The 27,175-nt window shown below is 56.6% G+C and overlaps 11 protein-coding genes across 11 annotated transcripts; 8 read left to right on the forward strand and 3 right to left on the reverse strand.

Annotated features, from left to right (window-relative positions):
• Nucleotides 1-243: 243 nt before the first annotated feature.
• On the forward strand, nt 244-2,286 carry BDY17DRAFT_321903 (Not1 N-terminal domain, CCR4-Not complex component-domain-containing protein; the record flags this gene model as incomplete). Its single annotated transcript, XM_033736717.1, has 2 exons — nt 244-2,153; nt 2,226-2,286. The coding sequence occupies 2 exons, from the start codon at nt 244-246 to the stop codon at nt 2,284-2,286; spliced, it is 1,971 nt and encodes a 656-aa protein (XP_033591593.1).
• A 427-nt stretch (nt 2,287-2,713) lies between these two features.
• BDY17DRAFT_321904 (uncharacterized protein) lies at nt 2,714-4,341 on the reverse strand (the record flags this gene model as incomplete). The annotated part of the gene is made up of 2 exons (XM_033736718.1): nt 2,714-3,782; nt 3,968-4,341. 2 exons carry the CDS (start codon nt 4,339-4,341, stop codon nt 2,714-2,716), a joined length of 1,443 nt encoding a protein of 480 aa, XP_033591594.1.
• Nucleotides 4,342-4,660: 319 nt separating this feature from the next.
• BDY17DRAFT_321905 (proteasome core particle subunit alpha 1) lies at nt 4,661-5,672 on the forward strand (the record flags this gene model as incomplete). The annotated part of the gene is made up of 5 exons (XM_033736719.1): nt 4,661-4,667; nt 4,731-4,793; nt 4,861-4,955; nt 5,017-5,229; nt 5,286-5,672. 5 exons carry the CDS (start codon nt 4,661-4,663, stop codon nt 5,670-5,672), a joined length of 765 nt encoding a protein of 254 aa, XP_033591595.1.
• A 1,032-nt stretch (nt 5,673-6,704) lies between these two features.
• BDY17DRAFT_321906 (uncharacterized protein) lies at nt 6,705-7,446 on the forward strand (the record flags this gene model as incomplete). The annotated part of the gene is made up of 4 exons (XM_033736720.1): nt 6,705-6,717; nt 6,788-7,016; nt 7,077-7,239; nt 7,309-7,446. 4 exons carry the CDS (start codon nt 6,705-6,707, stop codon nt 7,444-7,446), a joined length of 543 nt encoding a protein of 180 aa, XP_033591596.1.
• An 860-nt stretch (nt 7,447-8,306) lies between these two features.
• BDY17DRAFT_292798 (uncharacterized protein) lies at nt 8,307-9,371 on the forward strand (the record flags this gene model as incomplete). Its single annotated transcript, XM_033732888.1, has 2 exons — nt 8,307-8,582; nt 8,805-9,371. Coding segments are annotated over 2 exons (743 nt in total), but the record flags the coding sequence as incomplete, so codon positions are not given.
• Nucleotides 9,282-10,853, forward strand: BDY17DRAFT_247045 (Aft1 HRA domain-containing protein; the record flags this gene model as incomplete). Its single annotated transcript, XM_033730786.1, has 2 exons — nt 9,282-10,498; nt 10,550-10,853. 2 exons carry the CDS (start codon nt 9,282-9,284, stop codon nt 10,851-10,853), a joined length of 1,521 nt encoding a protein of 506 aa, XP_033591598.1.
• Nucleotides 10,854-11,813: 960 nt separating this feature from the next.
• On the forward strand, nt 11,814-14,424 carry BDY17DRAFT_292803 (Spc98 family-domain-containing protein). The gene has a single exon (XM_033732889.1). The coding sequence runs from the start codon at nt 11,840-11,842 to the stop codon at nt 14,120-14,122; it is 2,283 nt and encodes a 760-aa protein (XP_033591599.1). The 5' UTR covers nt 11,814-11,839; the 3' UTR covers nt 14,123-14,424.
• A 474-nt stretch (nt 14,425-14,898) lies between these two features.
• Nucleotides 14,899-17,409, forward strand: BDY17DRAFT_308490 (uncharacterized protein; the record flags this gene model as incomplete). Its single annotated transcript, XM_033735217.1, has 2 exons — nt 14,899-15,124; nt 15,179-17,409. The coding sequence occupies 2 exons, from the start codon at nt 14,899-14,901 to the stop codon at nt 17,407-17,409; spliced, it is 2,457 nt and encodes an 818-aa protein (XP_033591600.1).
• A 117-nt stretch (nt 17,410-17,526) lies between these two features.
• Nucleotides 17,527-20,782, reverse strand: BDY17DRAFT_95470 (uncharacterized protein). The gene is made up of 17 exons (XM_033738871.1): nt 20,630-20,782; nt 20,217-20,574; nt 19,936-20,124; nt 19,820-19,863; nt 19,510-19,766; nt 19,341-19,450; nt 19,117-19,288; nt 18,974-19,062; nt 18,896-18,911; nt 18,809-18,830; nt 18,648-18,753; nt 18,526-18,581; nt 18,373-18,474; nt 18,181-18,284; nt 18,045-18,129; nt 17,796-17,981; nt 17,527-17,728 (listed from the first exon to the last, which is right to left on the reverse strand). The coding sequence occupies exons 1-17, from the start codon at nt 20,659-20,661 to the stop codon at nt 17,644-17,646; spliced, it is 2,013 nt and encodes a 670-aa protein (XP_033591601.1). The 5' UTR covers nt 20,662-20,782; the 3' UTR covers nt 17,527-17,643.
• A 1,384-nt stretch (nt 20,783-22,166) lies between these two features.
• On the reverse strand, nt 22,167-22,760 carry BDY17DRAFT_247295 (tyrosine protein phosphatase 1; the record flags this gene model as incomplete). The annotated part of the gene is made up of 1 exon (XM_033730806.1): nt 22,167-22,760. One exon carries the CDS (start codon nt 22,758-22,760, stop codon nt 22,167-22,169), a length of 594 nt encoding a protein of 197 aa, XP_033591602.1.
• A 1,012-nt stretch (nt 22,761-23,772) lies between these two features.
• Nucleotides 23,773-26,832, forward strand: BDY17DRAFT_292809 (chitin synthase 2). The gene is made up of 2 exons (XM_033732890.1): nt 23,773-25,997; nt 26,049-26,832. Exons 1-2 carry the CDS (start codon nt 23,920-23,922, stop codon nt 26,776-26,778), a joined length of 2,808 nt encoding a protein of 935 aa, XP_033591603.1. The 5' UTR covers nt 23,773-23,919; the 3' UTR covers nt 26,779-26,832.
• Nucleotides 26,833-27,175: the final 343 nt, after the last annotated feature.

The raw sequence follows: 27,175 nt of genomic DNA on the forward strand, positions 1-27,175 counted from the left end.
ACAAGAAGCTCAAATGGGCCGCAACGCGACGATCGCATCAAGCCTCGCGACGTATTAATCTTCCCTTTGCTCTCTCAAACCCCCTTTCGCGATTCTTGTGCAACCCTGTCCACCCCGCGCGACTGATCCGGCCCGGACGTCGCAAACGAGAAAGCTCCAGGTGGCACCCGCTGCCGGTCCTACACACCACCCCCAACCCCAACACGAGCGCCGACACCCGGTCGCGCGCGCACACCTTCCATCATGGCGGCACGGAAACTGCAACAGGAGATTGACCGAGAGTTCAAGCGGACGGACGAGGGAATAGAACTCTTCAACTCCATCCACGACAAGCTGCTCGGCTCGCAGAACCCGTCGCAAAAGGACAAGCAGGAGGACTTGCTTAAGAAGGAGATCAAGAAGCTGCAGCGGTCGCGGGACAAGATAAAGTCATGGGCGGCGTCGAGCGAGATCAAGGACAAGAAGCCGCTGCTGGAGAAGCGGCGGGCGATTGAGACGTGCATGGAGAAGTTCAAGGCGGTCGAGAAGGAGATGAAGACCAAACAGTACTCCAAAGAAGGCCTGTCCGCCGCGGCCAAACTGGATCCGAAGGAGAAGGAGAAGATGGAGGTGGGAGATTTCCTGACGGACATGGTGGACAAGCTCGGTCAGCAGATTGAGGCGCTGGAAGCCGAGTCGGAGGTGCTGCAAGCGGGCATGAAGAAGAAGAAGTCGGATGGTGGCAAGGCGGACCGGGTGGGCGAGTTGGAAAAGGCCATGGAGCGGCATAAATGGAACATCAGCAAGCTCGAGATTCTCGCACGCGCTCTTGAGAATGGAGGCGTCGAGGTAGAGCAGGTGAAGGACATTGAAGAATCCATCCGGTACTACGTCGAGCAGAACCAGGAGGTCGACTTTGTGGAAGACGAGGCCCTCTACGATGATCTGAATCTGGAGGAGGAAGAGGATTACTATGGACTGAACAAAGACGATGACAGAGATGGCAGCCAGGACGCCCTGAGCACGCAGGATGAGCCGCCGGAGAACGACGGTCCGCACCGTACGAGCAGTAACAGCGCAAAGGCGAAATCGACATCTGTCTCGGAAGGTTCTGGCCCGGCGCGAAGATCAAGTGTCCAGATGAAATCACCGCTTCCGGCCCTGTCAACATTACATTCCAGTCTACCCAGCGGGAGCCTCAGCGGCAAGCCCGTGGAGTCAATGAAGCCAGCACCTCTCCCCACCATTCCTACTGGCCAAACGTTGAAGTATGCTTCGGCGGCCGCGGCGGCAGCAGCGAGCGATAAGAGTGGTATAGGTATTGCGCCGTTACCACCACCTCCGGGAGCGTCAAAGACGAGCGAAACCAGCTCGCCCGCAGTATCCGCAGCGCAGCCGGTAAGCGTGGCTCCCTCACCCTCGCAAGCACCACCTCCTCAACCAGCAAAGGCGGTCGAAGCCGCAAAGCAGCCTTCTCCCGCACCAGCAATAGCGAAAGAGGTGCCAAAAGCGCCCGAACCCGCCGTTTCGCAACCTTCAAGAACGTCTTCAATCAAGCCGTCTCCACAGATCGCGCAAGCACAGCCAGCCGCAGTACCAGAGTCGAGCAGCACTTCCAGCTCAACACGCGCACCGGAAGGCAGCACCGCAGCATCGTCGCTCGCCAACGGCGAAGCACCCCAACAACAGCTTCCCGCGCCATCAGAAGAAGAGGAGGAATCCATCTATCACCTCCCCTCCTCGCTCGCAGACCTCCTCGACTCCTTCGAAGAAACCGCCGCGCGCTCCACCACCAGCAACCCCTTCACCGACGCCGTGCCCCTCCTCAACACCTCGCGCCTCACAGCGCCCACCCCCCTCGACGCCGAGAAACCCGCGCACTACCAACCCACCACCCGCTATCCCTACACGCTGCCCTCCTACCCGCAGGAACCGCTCGGCATCTTCGACGACCCGCGCCTGTACGGCCGCATCGACACCGACTCCCTCTTCTACGCCTTCTACTACCAGCAAGGCACGTACAAGCAGTTCCTCGCGGCGAAGGCGCTCAAGAGCCAGAGCTGGCGCTTCCACAAGCAGTACCAGACATGGTTCCAGCGGCACGAGGAGCCGAAGAATATTACGGAGGAGTTTGAGCAGGGGACGTATCGCTTCTTTGACTATGAGAGCACATGGTGAGTTCTTTTTCCGTCTTTGTTGACTGTTGGGTTTCGGAGAGATCATGCGTGCTAATTGTTGGATCGCAGGATGAACCGACGGAAAGGCGACTTCAAGTTTGCGTACAAGTTTCTGGAAGATGACTTGTAGCTTGCTGCTGCTGTTACCTTCTTGAGAGGAAGGAGGAATGTAGCTGTATCAAGGAAGAGAGCCTTGCGCTGACACCATGGTGGACGAGCTGCAGGACATTTCTTCATGATACCAAATTCACACGCTTTTTGGCCGCTTTTGGGCAACCATGCAAACGCATTATCGCACGCCATCTTTCGTTTCGATCTGTAGATGTGCATGGGCAGCTGATAAGAATACGCTCGTGAGAGTAGACGCCTGGTCTGAGGTTGATATGGTGATGATGCATGCATGCGAGGTGGGTATCTAACAACCGCAAGCCATGGCCGTAATGGCGACACAACGGCGCCTGTATGCGATCTTCGGTCCTGAGCTGTATATCTACCCTGAACGATATCACCTTCTCGCCGATCTTCGTGGATGACCCTCCCATGCGGAGCACACCCGCCTATCTTTTGGACTTGGGAAACATCTTGTCGAGAAGGTCATCGTCAAAGATCTTCTTCTTGCCCGTTGGCTTGACTGCCACGTTCAACTCGGTCCTCGCGTCGAGCGAAGTACCAGGAGTGTCTTTGCGTTCGACAAACCCAGCGTCCTGTTCGCTTTCAGAGTCCTGGGCGACGTCTTGCGTTCGCGACTTTCTGCTCTTGCGTTTGGGCGCAGCATTGCCATTGTCGGAACTCTTGCTCTGGTTAGAAGGGGCCTCTGCAGTTTGGCCTTCTTCAGATTGCGAGTGCGTAGTTCCAGACTGAGAAGACGGCTCCGCTTGGAATCGCTCAGGATGCAGATACCTCTCCAGCGCCTCGCCAAGAACTGCCTCCGCACGCTCTCCTCGCTCCCTCTCTCGTCGTAATTCCTCCAGTTGCTCATCGTCATACTCGCTCTGCGGCCAGCCTGCACGTGCAGAGATCTCAAGTTGACGGCGCAGCGCGTCTCGATACGCTGCTCTGCGCGCCTCGTCGGCTTCCATGTCGTGGGCTTCGTCTTTGTCGCCGTACTTTTCGAAAATCTCTTTGAGCACTGCTTCGGCACTGTCTACGACTCTTTGGCAGGCCGAAGAGCCTGACAATCCTCGGATGTATTGCAGTAAGGCTTCGTTGTGCTCAGCGGGGAGTTTGTCGATGTCGAACAGGTTCTTGAGAAGATCGTTTTGCTTCTTCTTGTTGAATTTCCAGGATGGTCTGTCGTTGTGGAAGAGTTCGAGGTAAGTCACGAAAGCGGGTCCACTGCCGGATATCCCTGAGCGAGGCTCGATGCTGGTCTTCGACGCCGGTGATTGAGTTTTGACTTTGCCAGCTTTCGGCTTACGTTCTTTGTCGTCAATCTGCTTCGAAGATGGTGGTTGCTGGGATTGCTGGGCTTTGAGTTCAGAAGACCACTTGTTGAACAGAGTCGACGCGCTGAATCCGTCTTCTTGTTTGGTCTCTGGTGTGAAAGTGACTGATTTCCTTCTCGACTTTGACTTTTCGTGTGTCGATTGAGTGGTGGAATCAGAGCTGCCGTCTCTCGATAATGAGCTGCAAGGATTGTCAGCGGGATTCACGTCGATACCAACCGCACACAAGATGCAATGAATTACAACAGCTTACAAAAGCGGCGGTACCGCGATTGTGCAAAGTGTATTCAACGTTGCAATTTCGATGCGATGCGATCATGCGAATCGTCATGTGATGGGGACGGGAAGAGAAGTTTGCCAACTCACGATTCAGTGCCTTTGTCATACACTTCCTCTGATTCAACGGGCGGTCTTTCCTCGGTGATGGGGATTTCGACGCTCAGTTTCGCAGCTTTCCTGGCAGTGGGCGGCGGAGTTGAAGCGACATCACCACTCAATGGCGACTGAGAGTCATTCGAAAGGTCTTCTGACAACTTTCGCTTCCTAGATGACGTGGCTTGTTCCACAGCGTGCTTGTGGTCATCTCCATTGGTCGAGGCGGGCAAGACGGGCGGCTGCTGGGGATTGTGATCGAGCACAGGGCTTGGAACATCCTCCCTCGCGTACTTCAACTTCAGACCAAGCCGTTTCCATGCTGGTACATGTTTCACCGCCAGTGGTGAGCCAATCAAGCTTGCCATCACACGCCGTTCCCTAGTTGTTCGTCAAGAGTTGCATGCTGCAGACATGGATGTCATGAGTGAAGTGTCTCGGATTGATATTTTTGGCACGTCAGCCACGCTTGGCATCAGCCACAGCGTGGCGCTAAGCGTAGGCAAACAGCAGCTTGCGCGGTTTCACCTTTCCATCACCGCCTACCGCGTCAAGCTTCCACGCCCTCCACTCACTCTCCTCCATCATCTCCCCCTGCCACCCCACCATCCATCAAGATCTCACGCTACCCTCCCACGCACAGCCTCGACAGCCACATTCCCCGACTGCTGACGAAACAACGCAAAGATGTCGGGTGCGTCCATGATGGAGTCCAAACGCTGCTGAGCTTCCGCTAACGCCAGCCATGATGCTGCAGGCAGTGCAGGCTTCGACAGACACATCACCATCTTCTCCGACCAGGGGCGCCTCTACCAAGTCGGTGCGTGTGCATGCATGCGTCTGCCCTCCCACCACTCACGTGCTAATGCGGGCCCGTTCTATTTCAGAGTATGCCTTCAAAGCCATCACCGCTGCGAACATCACCTCCATAGGCGTTCGAGGAAAGAGCTGTGCCGTCGTCATATCACAAAAGAAGGTTCCTGTACGTCACAATCCTTCCCCACCAAGACGAGACCGGATGCTGACGAGTGGTTGTGCTGCAGGACAAGCTGATCGATCCCGCCTCCGTCTCCTATGTCTACCGGCTGTCGCCCTCGGTGGGCTGCGTCATGACCGGCTCCATCGCCGATGCAAGAGCATCAGTCAATCGAGCACGAGGGGAGGCGGCAGAGTTCAAGTACAAGTTCGGATACGAAATGCCGTGTGATGTGCTCGCGAAGCGTCTGGCCAACATCTCGCAAGTGTACACGCAAAGAGTAAGATTACCCGGGCAGTGCAAGACGGCATCACGGCAGGCTAATTGCTTCCAAAGGCATACATGCGCCCACTCGGAGTTGCGACGACGTTGATTTCCGTGGACTCGGAGTATGGTCCACAACTGTACAAGTGCGATCCGGCGGGCTACTACGTGGGATACAAGGCCACAGCATCCGGCCCGAAAGCGCAAGAAGCCCTAAACTTCTTCGAGAAGAAGCTTAAGAACAAGGACAACGCGGAGGGCACATGGGAGGATGTGGTGGAGCTCGGCATCACCGCGCTCAGTACCGTCTTGAGCGTGGACTTCAAAAAGGGCGAATTGGAGATTGGCATCGTCGGCGGGCCTCGATCGGGCGGCGCAGACGGCACGGATCCCGGCTTTCGATCGCTTACGGAGGAGGAGATTGACGAGCGATTACAGGCCATAGCTGAGAAGGACTAAGCATTCGAGGGACCGCCATAGCACGCTTGTGGCTTTTCTTCGTGGCATGCGCATGATGAAACCAGCAGCGGGAAGCGGTGGAGAGAGCAGACCACACTTTAGTCGTGGCTTAAGGCGCAGCATACGCCTCAAATGCGGCGCGGACGAATCTGATTGGTCGATGAACGCCCAATCACCTGACCGTCAAGTCCCAAAGAGTACAAGCGGCTCAGCCTCTAAACGCGATATCTACCACAATCCTCCACCTCACCGGCCTCTCCGTAACTCTCCAGTGCTTGATTGGATTCCTCTTTCACATGGAAGCACTCGTAATCGTCGCGCCATGGTCTCCACCGTCGCTGCATTGGTAGTCGCAAGCCACACGCAAGCAGCACAGCGTCCATTACGGAGCAACATTGAATCTGGGCATGGCTTCCTCCCCAGTCGAGCATGACCGGGGACGGCTAAAATGAAGGGATGCATAGGGAGAGCAAATCACAGCGCGCAAGGCGCCAGCCAGGTCGACGTCGCTTAGCCTTGCCCGTCCACCTCGGCGAGGCTCCACGCTGTATGACCTGACTCTCCTGCGATGGCTTTTCGCGAGCCGCCTGAACGCCATACCCCCTTGTCCTATGAGTCCTTCCAGAAGCCTGGCGCATCGAAGGAGTCTAAAGGCTGTCGGCCTGCTAAGCAATCGTGGCTTTTCTCCACCTCCCCATCACATGGCTGCGACACGGGCCGAGTCCTCTTCCCTCATGTCGCTTTCGATGTTGATGGCGGTGGGATCACATATGATTCGAGGCTTGCACCTGCTCGACTCCCGAATCATTGGTATGTCCACCGCCAGCCACCGTCCTCCTCAGGATTTCTCGTCGCTGCTTGAAACACTGCGAATGTGTGGGACAGTACTCCTCGTGCATTCAAATAGGACGAGCATCTGCTGCTCAGGTGAGAGCGAGCCCAACCTAACCCATCTCCATTCCTTTCGTCTTGTTGCTCCGTCTAATGCAGCGCTCAGTCCATCGAAAGCGTCTCTCGATTCGACAAGTGACCATGGCAGACGGCCGTACGTCCCACTCCCACCCATCCCCCAGCCTTGTCAACCCTCCTAACGATCCCTCTTGCCGCACACACAGTCAACAGTACACGAGCGATGCGCATCGTCGAGATCATGTCCGACTTTCGCGAAATCCAAAGCTTCCTCTCCAACATTCGCGCCAGCCCTTCCGCGGAAGACTACAACGCTCCCGGCTACGTCGTGCTGCGTCGATGTGTTGCGCAAGCAGAGGCATTACTTGCCCAGCCGTTCAGCGCCGACACTTCGCCGTATGGAGAGGATGACGAGGATAGAGCGCAATTGCAACGGTGCGAGTTGTTCAGCGTTAGGGTGTGGTCGATATACTGACATCTATCATGAACACACAGCATCATTACCGACGCCGCAGTACGCCGCTTCAAAGCGAAGAAGATCGCACTGTACAGCACCGCTGCGCTGCGATGGATTCAGTCGAGACAGATACTGCAAAGTCAACTACCAGAACCTCAACTTACGGCCGCGCTGCAGCAGCTTGATAACCGGTTAGGTGCGGTACGTGGAGAGTTGCGACCAGCCGCGGTGCTTCCTGTCCTGCGCTCGCCCACTGATACATCGGAGTAGGAATTGTCGGCCATTACCGACGCGCGAGTGGAGCGGATGATGCGCGATGCGGATGTCGAGGAGGGCAAATGGCTGAATGAGGACCCGAGTTTGGCGGCTATCCAGCATTTGGTGGGCAACGTTAACGGCCATAATTGATGGAATGCATGATGGGATGGATCAGCGCAGGCGCGATTCGTCAGGGCAAAGGGAAAAGCAAGGCATTGGGATTGATATCGAGCGTTTCTGCATTGTCGCTGCATGGTAATTATAATTTTGAAGCCGATGTCCGCTCCTTTGCATTGGTCATTCTTGTCCGCCCTCTGCTTTGACATTGTCGCCTCTTGCATATGTGCCATCGACATTGAAGCGTCCTTGGAAGTTTTTGAACTTGCCGCGCGCGAGGTCAAATAAATAGAAGACGAGTAGAAAGAGACATGTATTGCTGACTTGCCTCTCGCCATCGATGGCTCACGCCCCTGGCAAGGCAACATCTCATCGTGGATGGCAAGATGAGGTTTCCGGCCACGCTCTCGACTTATGCCACGCCGTGTCGGCAGTGCAAGTTCGCGTGCAGTTGACTTGTGGATTGCGGATACGGACTGCTCTCCGGTCATTTCGGCCACGAAAACACGTGCCGTCGGATGCCCGATCTGTCGAGCAGATCCCGATCCTGGAGAGCTGCGTCATCCCCGGCAGTGAATGCGCCTGCTGATTGGCCCGTCGCGTTTCCCAGACCCACATTCAGGTAGGAAACCGACATCTCGTCTGGGATAGCCGAACACTACACAGCATCGATTGTCCAGTCAGAACGGGTGCAGAGGCAAGCTAGGGTGCTTCTATCATGGGTGTCCCCAGAGGCGCGGACGGCGATGGGGCGGAAGATGCGGAGGAAAGGGAAGGAAGCAGGCAATGCAGGCATCGGCGATGCATGGGATGCGCGCCAAGGCGGCTGTTGCGCCGCTTAGAAATGCACGCCCCCTCCAGGGCATCGAGTCTTTTCTTTATATTTGAACCTCTGATGACCGCATCGTCTACGTCACCCGTGTCTCGTTTGCATCCATCTCACCACCGCACTCACCAGGCTTGGAAGAGAGCAGCCACAGCATTGAGCGGCAGGTCACATTGTACTGCGCCTCTGATACTCGACTGCCGCCCGCACCCCAGCACTTCTTGCCCGTCGCCGCCGGAGCGAGCGCGCCTGGAAACAGCAGAGGTTGCGTCACACAGCCCTTTTGCAGCCTTGTCAATTGCCTTGTCTCATTACAGAGGGGGCCATTGGTTCACACAGCACGGTACGTTCCTACCAGCGATGAATTTTTGATGGAAACCGATGGCCACGATGCTCGGTCGAGCGCCTTCGCGGTCGCGCGCGTGGTCGCCTTCTCGCAACGCGGGTGGCGTTGCGACGAGGATACACTTCACTCATCCCCGCCCGCCATCCACCATCCCCGCCTCCATCAAACATTCATCGAGATATCGCGCGGCAAGCAAAGTGCTAACGGTCTACGCCCCAGAAGCCCAAAGAAAACAAAGAGCGAAAAGAAATCCAGAACAAAGACACGCGCCGTCGCTAAAGGGAAAAGCAAGCCGAGCGCAAAGCAGGATCGCCCTCTGTCACCACATCCCGGGAAACGCCAATTCAGCCCGCATCTCTCCTACGTCATCGCATACCATGGCCGCCGTTGCGACTCGACACTCCAACAACAACTCACCGCACCTTGGCGGCAAGAGCATGACATCGTCGCCACGCTCAACTCGCAATTCCCATCAACCCTCAGGTACGTCGCCGTCGCTCGCGCCACGTGATCCCCTCGCACCTGTCATCCACCATCCTCCTTCACTTCACTCCATCCCCTCCTCCCCACCAATGCGCCTCGTGGTGGCGATTGCGTTGCGACACTCCATCTCCCATCTCACTGCCCCGTCGGCGCGTCGCTCTGCACCGCTCATAAGCATGCGCGCCGTCCAGTCGCTTTGCTGAGCCTTGATTGATGACTGCGCTGCATTCGCAAGCCCTTCGCGCCGCCCGACCTCACGCTAACCATCTCTGCGCATCGCCAGACTCCACCGTACCTGCCGTCAAGCAGCCCGAAGCCGAGACTGAGACCGCCGGGAACAAGGACGGTGCTGCGACAACCACCGCGCCTCTCGCGCCGCCGCCAAAACCGACTCAAACCGGTGAATCCGAGTATTTCGGCCACCCCAGTCACCTCTCCAAAGAGCCCAATCCCTTCGAGAACGCATTCGGCAACCCTGCCGACACGCCCGGCAAGACGGCCCTCCCCGGCGTGACGAGTCTGACCTCACCCGCATCACTACTACCCGGCAACACGCCTGGCTGGCCCGGATCTCTACGTTCGGGACCTCTCAGCCCGGCCATGTTGACCGGCCCGACAGGAAATAACGATTACTTCAACAGCGACCATCACTTTGCCGGCAGCTTTCCCACTCCGAACGAGTCGTCGCTACGCAGTGGACTGACGCCTGGTGGAGGCGGGTCCATGTTCCCGCAGCCCTCACCCAACTCCCAAGCGCTCTACAATCAACTTCAGAGTGGCGGTGCCACACCCGGGACTCTCGATTTCCACCGCACGGCGATGACCGCGAGGGCCCAGACGCAATCGAAGAACTATAACATACCCCAGAACAACGTCACATCACAACCCCAGCAAGGCTCCAACATCCAGCCCGATCTCGACAGCAAGCCCTACCCAACCCAGGATAACCAAGATCCCTTCAGCTCGCACCAGACCAACGACGCTGCGAACGGATTGTTCATGCTTGCTCAAGCCGGTGGCCAGCGGAATAACTCGCAGTACCAGATGCAGCCACAACAACAACAGCAGCAGCAACAGCAGCAGCAACAACAACAACAACAACCGAACTATTCCGACAAGCGTGGCAGCAAGGCCGTCAGCACTATGTCCGGCAGCACTGACGGTGCCGATGAACAGTACACCGACGAAGACAGCAAGCCGCAGACCAAATCGAAAGGAAAGAAGGGGTCCACCGGCAAGTCTGCACAGAATGGCAAGAGAAAGACGGACGAGACGCCGAGCAAGGCTCAAGGCAATAAGCGACAGCGCGCAAACACCATGCCGAGCGACGACGAGAATATGGACATGCAGGATGATGAGGAGGAAGAGGGCCCGGACGGTAGAAAGATGACGGACGAGGAGAAGCGCAAGAACTTCCTCGAGCGCAATAGGTAAGATCGCCGATGCGACGCCATGATGACCGATGGCTAACAATTGTACAGGGTCGCTGCACTCAAGTGTCGTCAACGGAAGAAGCAATGGCTTGCCAACTTGCAGCAAAAGGTGGAGATCTTCAGTTCGGAGAACGACGCGCTGGCTGCCACCGTCACCCAGCTCCGCGAGGAGATTGTCGGACTCAAGACTCTCTTGCTCGCACACAAGGACTGTCCGGTGTCGCAAGCTCAAGGCATCTCTGGAATGGCGATGCAGCAAATCGCCGGCGACACCCAGCATTATGCGAACCCGTACGGCATGGCCATGGGACAGCAGAGCCAGATGGGTCAGGCGAATATGCAGAGGAGGTGAGCCACCCGCTCACCTCTTCACATCGACTTCGACACTGACGCCGGTCCAGCTAGGGGCTCTCTGCAGCATCGCCACTGAGCACTGACACTACTGTTCCGTCCAAGTCTGCCCACGACATGGAAGGACTGGACCCGGCACTGTTGCTGCAAATTCTGCCATTATCGCACGGATCCTACTTGTCCGTGTGAAGGCGTATTCACTTCTATAATGTACAAAACGCGGCCTGTTTTCGTTGGGACAGACGGAGTTTCGAGAGGATTGCACAAAGGAGGATGGGCTTGACCAATGCGAAGGACAGCCCGTTGTGGGCGGCGTTGGGTGGTATACATGATTGGGGTGGGAAAAGTGTGACGATTAGCCCGTGGACATGCCTCGTAGTTACTTGATCGAACAAGACGTATGTTGAAGTTGAAATTAATCATTGTGAAGAAACAATCTGTCTGTCACTTGCCGCTCGTGGTGGGAGAGTCGTGCTGCAGTCGAAAAAGAGTTGCCCCACCATGACTTGCTCCCAAACAACCCGGCGGCCCGCTGCGCGTCACTTCAACCTCACCCGCGCGCGTCGCAACACACCCCAACACCCCCCACGCAATCGCAATGACCTCGACCCACATAGCATGACCACCAGCACGCGAGAAGAACGCGTGGAAAACGCGCTGAACCAACTGCTCGAGCGCCTCGTGCCCCCGCACCCCGACGAAGACGAAGCGCTCGCCGACCAACGCTGGGACGAGGCGAACGAGCTCGCGCGCGCCTGCCTGCACCACGCCGACGCCGATGCGGGCGTGGTCGAGGATGTCAATCATGCGGCCGACTTGATTAAGAGGAGGTTAGTGCGGGACGGAGGGGACGCGACGGCTTTTGGCAATTTGTACTCGCGTTTGCTCGCCCAGCCGGTGTTGGCGAAGAAGTGGGGGATTCTGTACTTTTTGTTGAAGGTTGCGGAGGGTGGGGGGAGGGAGGATGATGGGCTGGTGGGGCAAGAGATGGAGGACGAGGATGCGTCCGTGTATACGGAGGCTTTTGCTCGCAATGGGTTGCCGAGAGGAGGTGCGGCGCAGGCGCGAGACAGTCCGCGGCTGTTTGCTGTGAGCGATGCGCCTGTTCCTGCGCGCCCGAAGGCGCACGCGGTGCAGATGCCTGCGGCACCGGTGGAACTGGATGGCGCTTTGCTGCCGACGGAGTCTGCTTTGCTGCGCGACTTGCCTTTTACACTTCAGGGTTTGTCTTCGACGAATCTGGCTTTCTCCGACAAGAATTCGCTCAAGTTGCCGCCGACACTCCCCGTGCCGATCTTGTCGCTGTTGCATACGCTTGCTGAGCCGTCGCTGCTATACCGGTCTCTCTCGGAGTTTGTGGAGTCCTCGGAAGGGGGACTGGTGGGTCAGAGTTTGCGGGCGGCCATTGGACTGGAACTGCGCTCGTACCTGGGGCTTGTCGCTACGCTTGAAGGACACATTCGAAGAGCACTGTCGCAGCTGGACGAAAATGCGCCGAATGGTGGTCTAGGAAAAGCTGGAGTGACTTTGAAGCGCTGCGTGATTTGGACGCGGGAAGCGACGCTGGGCCTTCGTCTGATGAGCCTCATTGTCGACTCTTCCCGAGGCAAGAAAGGAGGCGAGCTCATCAGCCTCATACACAACTTCTCCTCATCACACGGCGACCCCTTTGTGCATACTTTTGCCGAAAGGCTACTCACTCACATCACCCGGCCCTTCTACAGCATGCTACGAGCTTGGATCTACGACGGCGAATTGGAGGATCCGTATCTCGAGTTCTTCGTGCAAGAGAATCAAGAGCACGAAGACAGTGGCGCGACCAGCGTGTGGGAGCACAAGTACCGCCTCAGCCACGCTATGATCCCCTCCATTGTGACGGAGGAGTTTGCCAACAAAGTCTTCCTCATCGGCAAGAGCTTGAACTTCATTCGCTACGGGTGCGCTGATAGTGCGTGGGTGGAGAGTTACAGCAAGGACGCTTCTCGCGAACTCACATACGGCGACACCGCTCTGCTCTCTTCCAGCATCGACGAGGCGTACAATACGGTGATGCAGCGCCTCATCAGCCTGATGGAAAACAAGTTTGCCCTCTTCTCGCATCTGCAGGCTTTGAAGAAGTACTTGCTCCTGGGGCAAGGCGACTTTATCGCCCTACTCATGGAATCCTTGGCTTCGAACCTGGACCGGCCCGCGAATTCACAATACCGACATACCCTGACCGCACAACTAGAGCATGCAATCCGCAACTCGAATGCGCAATACGACAATGCAGACGTCCTGCGCCGGCTGGACGCTCGCATGCTCGAGCTCTCCCACGGCGAAATCGGATGGGACGTCTTCACGCTCGAGTACCGCGTCGACTCCCCGCTAGACGTCATCGTAACCCCCTGGGCAAGCAAGCAATACCTCAAAGTCTTCAATTTCCTGTGGCGCGTGAAGCGCGTCGAATTCGCACTATCAACGACCTGGCGACGACTGCAGACCGGCGCGCGCGGAGTCCTGGCCGCCGTGAGCGACAAGCTAGGCGGCGATTGGAAGGCGGCGCGAGGCGGCATGGCGGAAATGATCCACTTTGTCGACCAGCTGCAATACTACATTCTCTTCGAAGTCATCGAGGCCGGCTGGGAGGGGCTGCAGAAGGCCATTCGCAAACCGGACGCCACGCTCGATACGCTCATCTCTGCGCACGCCGCTTACTTGCGTAGTATCACTCGCAAAGGTCTGCTCGGCGGCGGCGCCATCGATTTCACCGCGCAGCTGCACGAGTTACTGAAAATCATGCTCGCGTACAAAGACGCCGTCGACGGGCTGTACAGCTATAGTGTAGCAGAGTTCACCCGGCGACAAGACGTCGCAGCCAAAATCGACACGCGCACCAAAGCAGGCAAATGGGGCCTCACAGAAGCCGACGAAGACGAGAACGTCACCGCCACACTCGCATCGCCACTCTTCCCCCCGGGAGCGGGTAGAAGGCATCTAGATTCCCCTGCTCCGCCCCTCCTCCCCATTCCCGGCGGCGTCGAAGGCGAGAAGAATATGCTGGAGCAGCTGCGACTGCGCATGGCGGCGCTGGGGGTGGAGTTTAAGAGTAAGGTTGCGGTTTTGCTGGGCGATTTGGCGTACCAGCCGGATGTCGATATGCGGTTTTTGGGCGTTGTGATGAATTTCAATGAGGTTTATGCGCCTGTTAAGAGGCGGAGGGGCGGTGCTGCTGCGGCGGCCGCGGCGGGGACGGCGAGGAAGGGGGATGAGAGGGGGAAAGAGGGGTGAGGCCAGGCTGAGCTTATGTGTGTATGAATGATGTCTGCTTGCCTACACTGTGGCGACCTGAAGCTATTACGAGATTTCGCTTCCCAGGATCTTCGAGCTCTCCAACGCGATCGCATGACGAAGTCCAACAAACAGTTCATGCAGTCGACAGCTCGGGCCGCAGCGGCAACATCCTGTCGTGCCACGTCGTCGACCTCACTCCGATCCTTTCACCCCACCCCCAACTCCCATTGGCCGCGGGCGAACTCACTTTAACACCCTCCGCACATCCGGGGGGAACTGTCGAGCATTGCACTCTCCACTTGAGACGTTCTGACTTTGCCTACTGCAGCTCTGCCCGACTTTTCGTTCCCTCGTGCCGCGCTTGATGCGTTCCTATATGTGGCTTGCTTGCGCATGATTGAGCAACGTGGAACCGCATGTGGCATGCGGCTGATCATCTGCTTGCCTGCGATACCTCGTGGGCGCCGCGACTTGACACATGGTTACTGTGCCCAAGCTACAAGGCGGCGAGTCGGGGAGCAAACCACTTCAAGGTTGGTCCGCGACGACTTGTACCTCTCGTTCACCATTCACTACGCACTATTCCATGTCGTGTCATCGCCGCACGCCTGTCGTTCCCTCATTCCCTACCCAATTGTTTGTCCACATCCTTCATGCAAAAGCTGTGTGCACATATACCTTTTCCATCCCTGCATGCCATCAACAGCTCACAGCTCCCGCCCCGTCAGCATTGACCTTCCCTAGGCGCAGAGTGCAAGCTCTCCCGGCGAACCATGTCTGCGACTAGCTTCGACGCTGTCAAGAGGAGGTACAACTTTAAAGACATCTCGTTCGCCTCGTGGCGGGATCCGGCTTTAAGTGTTTGTGCCGCTCCTCGAGCAGCGTCGGACGTTTTCCCTGTTGCTACGTACAGGGTCAAGTACGATCTTCTACCTTCGCCTACTGACGACGAGGAATTTGGCGATGACGGAGAGAGGGTGGAAGGATCCGAGATAGAAGGTATGGGACGGATGCTCGTACTCTAGGATGCGATGTGTGCTGACTGGCTTCAAGCGGACGTAACACGAATCGAAGACGGCGATGCGCACGACATCCTCTCAAAGGAGGACGAGAGTCAGACTATCTCGGACTCCTCGCCGCCTGTAGACGGATCATCGGTCGAACTACAAGATCAGGAAGACGACAAACCTAGACTGGCCTCGAAAGACACTCCTGCCGCCGGACCACAGGCCGATATGGCTGCAGAAGAGCAGCTCGCTCCACCGGAAGCCCCCTCTGCAGAAGTCGAAGTGACCGCTAAGCCCGTCGGCGAAGACGAGCAACTCGTTCGCGAGGACTCCGCTGAACCTGATTCAGTAGACGACGTTACGGAAGATCGAAAAGTGAGCTTTACGCCGGGCACGCCAGATCCCAAGCCAACGCCTCGAAAGAAGAAAGGTGCGAAGGGGAAGAAGAAGAAGATTGTGATGCCGCCGGAGACTGTCCAGTCCAACGTTGTGGGAGCAGACAGGGAGCCTATCGAAGGAAATCCAGCCGTCGAAGCACCTGGTGGTGTGGTCGTAGGAGGGCAGGTGATGGAAGTAGCGTCCAGCGAGCTACAAACATCTGTTGAACATCCAGGAATCGAAACTGCCACACTACATCAAGCACCGGTTGAGGAATTGCCGCCAGAAGAAGCCGGAACGCCGGCGGAGGAGATTCATGCAGCCGGGGCCATGGATGTCCAGGTATCTTCTGCCCTCAATCAAGAACCACCAGTGGAACCTAAAGCAGAAGGAAACGAAGCCGACAACGCTGCGACGCTCGCTGAGGCCAACGAGCAAAAGTCCAAGGACCCTGCGGCGGTGAATCACGGCGACACGGATGTCGCAGCCAACGCACCAATCGAATGCAGAGTCGAAGGCTGCGATGATCCTGTCACTCCCGGAGTCGAAGGCCTACATGCTTCGAACAAGGGAGGCCTTCACACCGAGTCACCACCTCCAAACGATACGTCGAACGACATGCAAAGTCCAGCAGATAGCGGCGTTGAGATCGGCGGTACGAGCGAGGACCTCGAGACCGCAAACAAAGCAGACGGAAAGGAAGCAGATGAAGATCCGGGCAAAGACGACGCTGCCAACCCGGAAGTTACTGGACCAGTCGATCGCACGGCGGAGATTGCCGAAGAAATCGTGGATGCTGTCATTATCATGGAGGAGGTGGGAGATAATATGATCACAGTAGAAGCAGCCGCAGACTCGAGTGGCAATCTGGAGCCGACTGAAGGCGAAGCCTCCCAGAAGCAGGAGTCCGTTGAGGTCCCATCTGTCGATGCCAAAGACGAAAGGACTATTGATACGCCAGACGCCATCCAGAAGGCAGTCTCTTCGCCTGATGAAGAACCTGTGGCAGAGAATTTGGAACAAGCATTTATCCTAGAGCAAGAAGAAACAGCAGCACAATCTCAAGACACCCCGCCTTCTCCAAGTCATAGCAAAAGCAGCTCCAGTAGATCCCACAAGCACAGAGCCGACCACTGGCAGCGCAAGCGCAAGACCGAGGATACAAAGGTTCTCGCAAGACGTCACGATCGCCACCGCAGAACGAATGGGGTGAGAGTCGAAGATCGAGCGCTGCCGAGATTCAATCGATCTTCTTCTTCCGATGAGGAGCGTCCGAAGCGGCGAGAGGAGTCGAAGGTGAAGCAAAAGCGTGAGCTTGTAGTGGAGAAGCGGAAAGCTGATGGCGTGGAGACACATCGGACTTCCAAGACCACGGAGAGAGGAGAGAAGGGCGGGACTGCATCGAGCCGAACTCACGCAAAGCGCAGAGACGACGACATCAGAACAGACCCCCTTCCGCGCAAGAAGACGCTACCTTCATTCAACCTCTCCTCCCTTCCCAAAGCTCTGAGCTTAAGCAGCGGTTCCTCCGTCCACGGGTCGACGACGATGAGACGGCACAGTGCAACGTGGTCTTATTCAGAGAGGGTGCTCGAGAGGCCCAAATCGTCGCGCGGGAGAGGAGAAGAAGGATTCAGGACGAAGTCAGCGAATGATGCCCGGCCGGAGTCTCCCAGGTCCAGATCGCCTCGTCGGTCGAGTGGAGGTGAAAAGTCGCGTCCTGTACGGCGGCATCGTCATCACCATCACCGTCGTGAATCTGAGTTCGAGGACTATCGACCCAATCGCAACGCGCAGGAGGCAGAGCAGCAGCATCGCCGCCGCCGCTCTGACGTGGAGGCGAACTCGAATGGTCGGCAGCGGAAGCGCTCGCTCCTCGCTTCTTTGCTGAATCTTTAGCATGTGGTCTCGGTCCGAACGGCGAGCTCAGCAAATCTCAAAACAATGAAGGGTGTCTAGAAGTCCAGCAGTAATGACAGAATTGCTAAAGCGACAGTATCTAGCGAATCCTCAGTCCAGGCGCGCGAGTACATCCATTCTGGGTATATTGCAACGAGCGACGGATAAAACAACCACTCCTCCTTCCTTTCTCCTCTGTTGTTCTCCGATGTTTGAGACACACATGTGCCCACTCTACTCCTTGAGCCCGGCGTTGGATTCCAAGTGCTTCTTGATGACAGCCGGCTCGTACGTCGTGACGTTGGAGAAGTGGTACAATCTGCGAAGCATGCGTTAGCAACAAACGTCGATGACAAGCTCCTGATTGGAAACACAGCAAGACGTACTTTGGCTCGGGCTCGCCCTTCTTGCGCAAAACGTAGTGCCGAGTCCACCAGGGGATTTGCTCTTTGAGCACGAAACCCGCGTGGCGCCGAGTCGTGACGCCGAAGACGTAGTCGAGTTCCTCCAGCGTCCTTTGCTTCGTTTCGGGTAGGAAGAAGAGGATCATGAAGAAGGCGACCACATTCAAACTGTAAAGATAGAAGGTTAGTGCGAGTGATCTGGGAGAGTGGCGGGGAGAGGAGTTGTCTTACCCAGCGTAGAAGCCAAAGGTACCGGCGGAAGTGAAGGCTCTCAGGATAGCGGGCAGGGAAATGGACAAGACGGATGCCCAGAAGTCTGTGATCTGGTGTTAGTACTAGTTCGAGGCACGGGAGGCTGCTATCGTACTGTTTGTTGCCACGGCCCAGGACATGCCGACTTCTCGGTGACTGAGAGGGAAGACTTCTGCCGAGTACGTGAAGGGCACTGGCCCCTCACCAGGAGAGTAGAAGCTGTTAGGACAGAGGTTAGCGATATGGTCCAGCTACAATTCTTCCCAAATCCAATGGAGGATGTGGGACGGTATCCGAGGAAACTTACGCAGCGAAGACGAAGACGAAGGCGGCTACTGCGCCAATGTGGGCTTGGGAGGTATCAGGCTTAATCAGGAAACATAGACCGGCGGTCAACAGCGACCACGCCCTGCTCGTTGTTAGACTGCGTTCAAAGACATGGGATAGAAGGGTACTGTACATGTTGGGGAATGTGAAGATCAGTAGACTGCGTCGGCCGAAGGTGTCAATGGTCCACTAGAATTGCATATGTTAGCTTGGGGTCATTTGGTACTCGCGTCAAGGGAAGGGAAGGGAACGTACCACCGCGGGGAAAGCGAACAAGAAGTTGGTCAGACCGAAGCCGAAGGAGACGAAGAGAGCGGCCTCCTCGGTGAAGCCGGCTTGGACGAAGATGAGGGCGGAATAGCTGGCGGCGCGTTAGTGACGGGTACATTCGCGGCCGAATTGGACAAGTAACGTACAATGCAATGATGTTGATGCCGCCTAAAGGTGGTGAAAAGGTCAGTAAGTGTTGGGGGTGGAATCGATGTAGGGATGACGGAACGTACACATTTGCTGGGCGATCTGAAAAGCGAAGCGTTAGCACTGTGTGCGTCAAACGTAAATTCCCGGTAATGCCAACATACCATAACAATACCAGAGGCCTGAGTTGCACGTCGAATACGGGGAATGGTGAACAATTCGTAGAAGCGGATGAAGAAGTTGTCGTGAGTTCCTGTTGACAAGTCAGCAAGCAATGAAAAAGATGCTATACGGCGTGCAGCCTTACCGAGTCCCTTGGCGAGCTTCAATGCCTCTTCAAAGTCGAGTTGAGCCTTGATGTAGTACACATCGCGAGCGGCTTGCAGTCTGGAATTTCGGAGGCGAACGAGAGAGTTGAAGGCCTTCTTCACCTTGTTCTTCTTTAGGTACCAACGTGGGCTCTCGGGACAGAACCAGATCTACATCTGAGTCAGCATCGGGGGTTGTCAATGAATCGTCGAATTTACTTACACCCAGAAGGACGGGAACGGCCGGGATAAAGGCGGAACCAATCTGCAGGCGCCATGCGATTGGGCCGACCGAGTAGACGGCCAAGTTGGCTGCAGTACCCAAGAAGATGCCTAAACGACGCAGTATCGTCAGTGCCGTCGAATGGAGGACGGTCTCAGAATAGACGTACCAAACGCAGTCCACATCTGCCACGACATGACCAAGCCACCGCGAATGACTGCCGGCGCATTCTCAGCGGAGTAGATGGGTACCGTCACCTCCTTCAAGCCCATGCCGACACCGAGCAGGACACGGCAGATGGCGAATTCCCACCAGGTCTGCGTGGTAGCGCTGCCGATGGGAGCGAGGAAGGAGAAGATGGCGCCGATGAAGATGGTTCCGCGTCTGCCGCAGAGATTGTTGATGGGGTCCGAGATCCAGGCGGTGCTAAGGAGCATTAGTGGAATGCGAGATCGTGGGTTAGATGGGCACTGGCTTACAAGACTGCAATGGCAATGTATGGGCAGGAGTTGACAAAGCCGATCTGAGATAAGCCGTATTAGCATGCCTGTTGCAGTGTAGCACAAGCGGCGTTTCCATTTGCTAGATCACTTACGAGCCAGCTTCGTCCCGCACAGCTGATTTGTCCGGGGGGAGTGGGAATGGTGCAATGCCCTTTGCCTGTAGTCATGTCGGAGATACCAAAGTCATTGGGCCAGGAAAGCGTGGCGCCGTTGGCACCCTCCTGATCCCAACCCTGAATTGCAGCGGCGATGGAGTTAAGGATGATGGTGATGTATAGAGCCTATGCACTGGGTTAGTCTATGTCCCGTTTAAAGAAGTCCCATACGAGTCCAGCAGCGCGTGAATAGCTCCATCGTGTCCAGGGCCGCATACCTTTGGGTGGCGCCACCGATTTGTAATCTCGATTCTCAAATGCGCGCGGTCCTCTTCATCCAGCTCGGCCAAGTTTTCAAAGTCGCCGGGGTTCTGCGCAACGAGCGCGCCCTTCTTCAAGAGCTCGACTTCGTCCATCAGATCGTTGACCTCGGCGAAGCGCTCGACGTCGGCCATGAGCTCGGCCTTGGAGATGCCGGAAAGAGGGTTCTTGATTTCGCCGGTGACGTTGTCGGTCATGGCGACGACGCTGGACTTGCGCATGGCATCGTGGTCGGCGCGGTCGAACTGCTGCTGGTTGTCCGTCTTGATGTCGCTGTACTCGTGCTTTTCGTGGGAGGCCTCGATGGGGCTTTCGCTGTGGGGTGTGAGCGCGTGCCTTTGTAATACATAGCGAGTAGCTAGGTACGTACGCATTGCCGTTGGAGCCGTTGGAGTCCGACATGGCGGCGGTGGTGTACGCTCTGCAGACGCAGTAGACAGAGACGAAGATACGAGGGGAAGAGAGGAAGGGGTCTCAGCTCTGCTCGACCCTGTGGACGCCTCCCCCGACACCTTATGTACGTCCCGCCCGCCACGCGGGGGGGCCAAACTGTGCTGATCGCAGCTCCACGATCGCGCCGTCCGTGCGCCATACCTTGCGACAAACAGCAGCGTGCATGCTCGTGTTGGGTCGATGGAGTCGGATTTCCCGATCGGGCCTAGTGGATGAACTCCAGCCTAGCTCCGCACTGTACGAAGCTTGAATGCACGCGCCCCGCACGCTTGGCATCATGGGGGCTTGGGGCTTCGGACGGACCCGCGATGATCTGTGTCAATCCTCCCCGCAACAACCGCTCCCTTTGAAGGTGTGTGTCCCGTCGTGCTGTGCTTCGGTGGCTTCGACGGGCATGTAGAACGTCCGGAATGCGATGCGCAAGATATGCGACACTCCATCCCTCTGGTCAGCCGCTCACAGGTTGACGTCACAGGATCCTGCGGGACCTTGCCACGGAGTCGCCGTAACTCTGGCGCACCCGGCCCACACGGGCGGCAAGACGCTTACCGCGGTGGCGTTTGTCTCCCCCTGCGATTGGACGGCCGGTTCACGAGGTTCATTCGCGCACGAGACCACGCGTTTTGGACGGCACACGCAAGGAAGCATAGGGCGCCGATATGGAAGCCTTGCTCCGCTACCTTCCGACTTCGGTGGAGCGAGCGCTACAATGCGGTGTAACGCGGTTCCCCATGGGAGGAAGTCGAAGCGAGAATAAGTCCGAGTGTAGCGTTTGCTTTGCAGCTGGATGGTGTTTCCGTGTTGTTTCCAAAAGCCATCGGCAATTCCAAAGTCAATCGGGGAACGTGGACCTCACGTTGACGACTAATCTTTTGTCACAGTCATCAAATCAATTTCACGCCTCGGTGACGAACGAATGTTGATCACAGTGCATTGCTTCATCGGCTGTGATGGATTAGAGGAACTGCTCACGAGGCAGACGGTATGTGTTAATCTCAAACCACCCCCGATGCGGGGCACACAGGACTGGAGTTTCCCGCATCTTGCCACGAGTATGGGGACGGACGACGCTTCGACCAACGACTGAAAATTTTCACGAGTCTGTGCATTCAAAATCTTGTACACAGACGCGGCCTGTAAATCTTTTTGGTAGTGGTTGTATGCGGCTCCGGCTTCAAGTTACCTAAAACGCGACCAGATGGCCCACAATGGCTTCCTTTCGGGTCGTGAGGATCCACCAGGTCAATGCTGGAGTTGCATGTGATGGCTCATTGAGGAGGTTGTAAGCGGTCGCAACTCTTGGGTCTCGGAGTGGCTTTGCGGATCATGTTCGGTAGTTGGGCCGGGTCCGCACATTCCAGACCTTCTGAGCGTTGCATGGAAGCCTCCTCGAAGGGTCGGGTGGCGGCGACGGGGTCACCATATGGCAGCACGACGATGCATGCGCATCGACTTCAATCAATGCTCCTCTTCGCATCCGTCTCAATACGCTTCAACAGCCCCTTCCCAAACCTCTCGACCTGCTCAAAGGCCACCTCAAACCCATCCCTCCCATCATCATACCACGGATCCTCCACAACCTCATCGACCGCCCTGCCCCCAAAACTCCCATACAGCCGCACCTTCTTCAACAGCGCCTCGCTCAACACCCCCTTCCTCACAGCCCTGCGGCCCATCTCCAACAAATCCACGTAATTGCTCTCGTCCATGGCAAGGATGTAATCGAACTCCTCGAAATCCGTCGGCACTTTGATCCTACGCGCCTTGTGCCGGTAATCGGTTATGCCCCCTTTGTCGGCGAGCACTAGGATGGTGCGCGGGTCGGGCTGGCTGCCGGCGTGGTAGGCGCCAGTGCCGCAGGAGTCGATGCGCGCGATGGCGGGGTGTTGGTGCGGGGTGTTGAAGCGGGTGAGGTGGCGGAAGACGCCTTCGGCCATGGGGGAGCGGCAGATGTTGCCTAGGCAGACGAAGAGGACGGAGGCGCCTTCGCCGTGGTGGGTTGGGGAGGTGGAAGTGTCCGTGGTCTGGGATCTTGTGCCTGAGGCCATGGTTTCGATGTAGGTACGTACCTACCTATCGAGGGCACGCCTGGTTTTCAATGCGCTGACTACTCTGCTGCACTTCTCCGGCGTGCTATGTCCCTCGAGGTGTTTAGAGGGGCGACGCGTGGAGCTGCCCACAGTTTGTCAGGCTTGGGGGATGATGGCGTGGATGAAGGTGGGATTTCTGCGATGTCGTTTCTATTTCGGGAACCTCGGTCCTCGCTCCTCGCCGGTACAGCCTTTGGAGAATTGATTAATGCATTGTGGTGCTGGGTTTGACAGGGGGAAAGCAGAGAAAAAGGATGAATAGCTTGGTGAAGGAAGTTAGACGTGAAGAGGGTTGTGAGAGCGTTGGCCGCTTCTCAAGCAGACAATGGAGAGGGAAAGGTGGTGAAAGAGAGTTCACAAGGCGAGAGAGGCAGATCTCAAAGGCAGACGTGATTGGCTGCAGGCGAACGTGTGAAACGCGAGCAGGTGTGGCTGTGGAGGTTACGAGGCCGCGGAGGCTTCATCAGACGACCGATGATGGCGTGAGCTGTGCCTCGTTGCAGCCCTTTCCAACACCGCCTGCCTATGCCATCCAAGCATTCAACACGATAAAGCGCAATATTCTACAACTACCCTCCCCCTCCTCCTCCCCCTCGCGTCGCACAAAGGCAGCCTTGTGAAACGGCCAAGCAACCGCGTAAACAAATCCTTCCATCCCTCCAACTCCCCCGGAAACCTTATCCTCACTCCTCTGCTTGCGACATCCAACGTTCGCTTGCCCGGAGACTTATTACTTCCAGCCTGCATTCGTCACCGTGCGCACCGCATTGCGTCCGGGAAACTGGGGTTGATAACGGGCGCAAGGTGGATTTGAAGGGCGAACAGTGAAGAGCACGCAGGCACGAAGAGATGGCACACAATTATGGTGAGTTGCATGCATTGTCCGCACGCACATGAGACATGCGATGGAGGGCCAGAGGGCGTAGTGGGTCTGGCGCTGTCATGTTTGGCCGACACAACACCTGCTGCGCCCGCATTCCTCCCGCCGCCTTCATCTTCCCTGCACCCTCCACTACCGTGCCTCTTCCCCAAAATGCACAATACATCCCACTGACACTCCCCCACAGGCGACTATCGCCATCCAGATCAAGACGAAGACAACCCCACCAATCCCTTCATGGATCCCCGGCGACAACAACAACACCTCGCCCCCGCCCGCTACCAATCCCCCGCATACCAACTCGACGACCGACCCTACCATGAAGACCAATATGAGCAGGGACATGCGCTGGAGATCCCAGTGGGGCCTGGCCCGCGAGTGCACACGCCAGGAGATCGGCTACAGGCACAGCCAACCTACTCCGTCACGAACATGCCCAACACTTACGGTCACCCCGAGGCCTATGAAGACGCGCATATCCACCAGTACACCCCCAACCCCTACCAGCAAAGCATACATCAAGGCACAGGAGACTATAGCCTTACCCCCGTACACGACCAGGGCCAGGGCGAATACTTCTCGCATGCGTACAATGCTGAAGTGCACGACGGGGAGTTTGATGCACCGCAACATCCATATTATCAAGACGAGTCAGATCGCCGGCCAATTCTCCAGCCTGCCGGCAATTCCTTCGGCCCAAATCCGGAGGCTGATATTGGCACCCCTGGTATAGACCCTGGCCGCTTGGAAGGAGGATATGATGCGCCTCAGCAAAGACCAGCGGCGGCTCCCATTCGTAGATGGAAGACGGTCAAGGAAGTCCAACTCTTCAATGGCAACTTGGTCTTGGATTGTCCCGTTCCGCCGCGACTCTTGAATCAGGTACAGCACGCTCAGCCACCGGAGAGAGATGAATTCACGCACATGAGGTACAGTGCTGCGACCTGCGATCCCAGCCAGTTCTACGACAAGCGCTTCACTCTACGACAGCGTCTCTTCGCCAAACCCAGGCATACCGAGCTCTTCATCGTCATCACAATGTACAATGAAGAAGACGAGCTGTTCGCGCGTACCATGATCGGTGTCATCAAGAACATCGAATACATGAACTCGCGAACCTCCTCCAAGACGTGGGGCAAGGATGCATGGAAGAAGATTGTCGTCTGTGTCGTGTCCGACGGCCGTGCCAAGATCAACCCTCGCACTCGGTCAGTGTTGGCAGCCATGGGTGTGTACCAGGATGGGATTGCGAAGCAGCAGGTCAACGGCGAGGATGTCACTGCGCATATTTATGAATACACCACCCAGATGGGACTCGATCTCAAGAACCACGTTGTCCAAGTCAAGAAGGGCAACACCCCCGTGCAGATGCTGTTCTGCCTCAAGGAGAAGAATCAGAAGAAGATCAATTCGCATCGATGGTTCTTCCAGGCTTTCGGCGAGGTCTTGGATCCCACGTACTGCGTGCTCATCGACTGCGGCACCAAGCCGGGTAGAAGCAGCATTTACGACCTCTGGAAGGCGTTTGAGCGCGAGCCAATGTGCGCTGGAGCATGCGGAGAGATCAAGGCCATGCTGGGCAAGAATCTCCTCAATCCCTTGGTCGCGGCGCAGAATTTCGAATACAAGATGAGCAACATCCTCGACAAGCCTCTCGAGAGCGCCTTTGGCTTCATCACCGTCCTTCCCGGCGCCTTCTCCGCATACCGGTATGTGGCGTTGCAAAACGACAAGACCGGCAACGGACCGCTCCAGCGTTACTTCCTTGGAGAGAAGATGCACGGTGCCAACGCGGGCATCTTCACAGCGAACATGTACCTCGCCGAAGATCGTATCCTCTGTTTCGAACTTGTCAGCAAGCGGAATTGCTCCTGGATCCTGCAGTACGTCAAATCGGCGACTGGCGAGACGGACGTCCCGACCGAGATGGCAGATTTCATCCTCCAACGACGCCGCTGGCTCAATGGCGCCTTCTTCGCCGCCGTCTACGCCCTCTCCCACTTTGGCAACATCTGGCGCAGCCATCACAGCGCAGGGAGGAAGTTTGCATTCATGATTGAGTTTGTCTATCAGAGCTTGCAGATGGTTTTTGCCTGGTTCGCTGTGGGCAATTTCTTCTTGGTCTTCCGCATCTTGACCACGAGCCTGGGCGATCCTGATTTGCTGGGACTTGCGGGCAGGATCATGAGTGTGATTTTTGAGTGGCTTTATCTCGCTACCCTCGTCACCTGTTTCGTGCTCGCATTGGGCAATCGGCCGCAGGGGAGCAACAAGTTCTACATGACGCAAGTCTACTTCTGGGCCGTCCTCATGTGGTGAGTAATGACCCCATCCCCAATCCTCTCCCCCTTCTAACAACACCACAGCTACCTCCTCTTCGCCGCCATCTTCATCGCCGTCAAATCCATCCAAACCCAACTCGCGCTGCACACCCACTTCACCGTTACCCTCCTCTTCACCGACAAAATCTTCCTTACCCTCATCGTCTCCATGGCCTCCACCTGGCTCCTCTACCTCGTCTCCTCTATCCTCTTCTTCGACCCCTGGCACATGTTCACCTCCTTCCTCCAATACCTCCTCCTCACCCCCACCTACATCAACATCCTCAATGTGTACGCCTTTTGCAACACCCACGACATCACCTGGGGCACCAAGGGCGACGACACCCCGGAGAAACTCCCCGCCGCGAATCTGAAACCCGGCGGCAAGGTGGACGTCGCCATCCCCACCGACGACGCGGACCTCAACTCCCAGTACGAAGCGGAGATCCGCGCCTTCAGCACCAAATGGATCGCCCCCAAAAAAGTCGTCGACGACCAAACCAAGCACGAAGATTACTACAAAGGCTTCCGCAGCGCGGTGGTGCTCGCGTGGATTTTCTGCAATTTGGCGCTCGCGTCGGTCGTGCTGAATGTCGGCGGCATCGAGCAGTTTAGTCAGAATGCGACGACGGGGCAGGACAATGAGTTGGTGGTGGAGAATCAGCGCAGCACGATTTATATGGCTGTTGTGCTGTATTCTGTTGCTGGGTTGGCGGCTGTGCGCTTTATTGGGAGTTGTTGGTTTTTGGTTGCGAGGATGTTTAGGGGGATATGAGCTTGTAGCTTATGTATGGATGGAATGGAATGCACTTTGTGCTTTCAATACCCTTATTTCATCCGTCGATCCTCTTCTCTGCTAATACTTCTTGAGAGGGAATTTGGTCGCTGCTGCTCGTGATTACCCTTGTGCAGACAGAATTGTGCAGACCAGTTGGGCGCGAAAGTTAGAGAGCGATGTTGTGTTCAGTACATCAATGGCACGGTATAGATACGCGTTACTGTGGCGTTCTACACTATAGTCGCGTCGCAAGGTGCCGTTGTTGGTAATGTGATGCCGAAGCCCAGCCTCGTCACGTGCCAGTATCGACTCACAACGTCCGCCATCACACGTTTCGATCGCATCGATGACCCAACTGGTATTTCTCAGATCTCACCACTCGCAACAGATAGCT

This window comes from Neohortaea acidophila, assembly GCF_010093505.1.
Source record: "Neohortaea acidophila strain CBS 113389 unplaced genomic scaffold BDY17scaffold_3, whole genome shotgun sequence".
Classification (NCBI taxonomy): domain Eukaryota; kingdom Fungi; phylum Ascomycota; class Dothideomycetes; order Mycosphaerellales; family Teratosphaeriaceae; genus Neohortaea; species Neohortaea acidophila.

Excerpts from the sequence above, each read along its gene's own strand:
- BDY17DRAFT_292803 (XM_033732889.1), top strand. The coding sequence starts at position 11,840 with ATGGAGGACGAGGATGCGTCCGTGTATACGGAGGCTTTTGCTCGCAAT.
- BDY17DRAFT_95470 (XM_033738871.1), bottom strand. The coding sequence starts at position 20,661 with ATGTCGGACTCCAACGGCTCCAACGGCAATGC. Across the intron at positions 18,130-18,180 it reads CTGGGCCGTGGCAACAAACA|ACTTCTGGGCATCCGTCTTG; the intron begins GTACGATAGCAG and ends ACCAGATCACAG. Across the intron at positions 17,729-17,795 it reads AAGGGCGAGCCCGAGCCAAA|ATTGTACCACTTCTCCAACG; the intron begins GTACGTCTTGCT and ends CATGCTTCGCAG.
- BDY17DRAFT_292809 (XM_033732890.1), top strand. The coding sequence starts at position 23,920 with ATGGATCCCCGGCGACAACAACAACACCTCGCCCCCGCCCGCTACCAA. Across the intron at positions 25,998-26,048 it reads TTCTGGGCCGTCCTCATGTG|CTACCTCCTCTTCGCCGCCA; the intron begins GTGAGTAATGAC and ends ACAACACCACAG.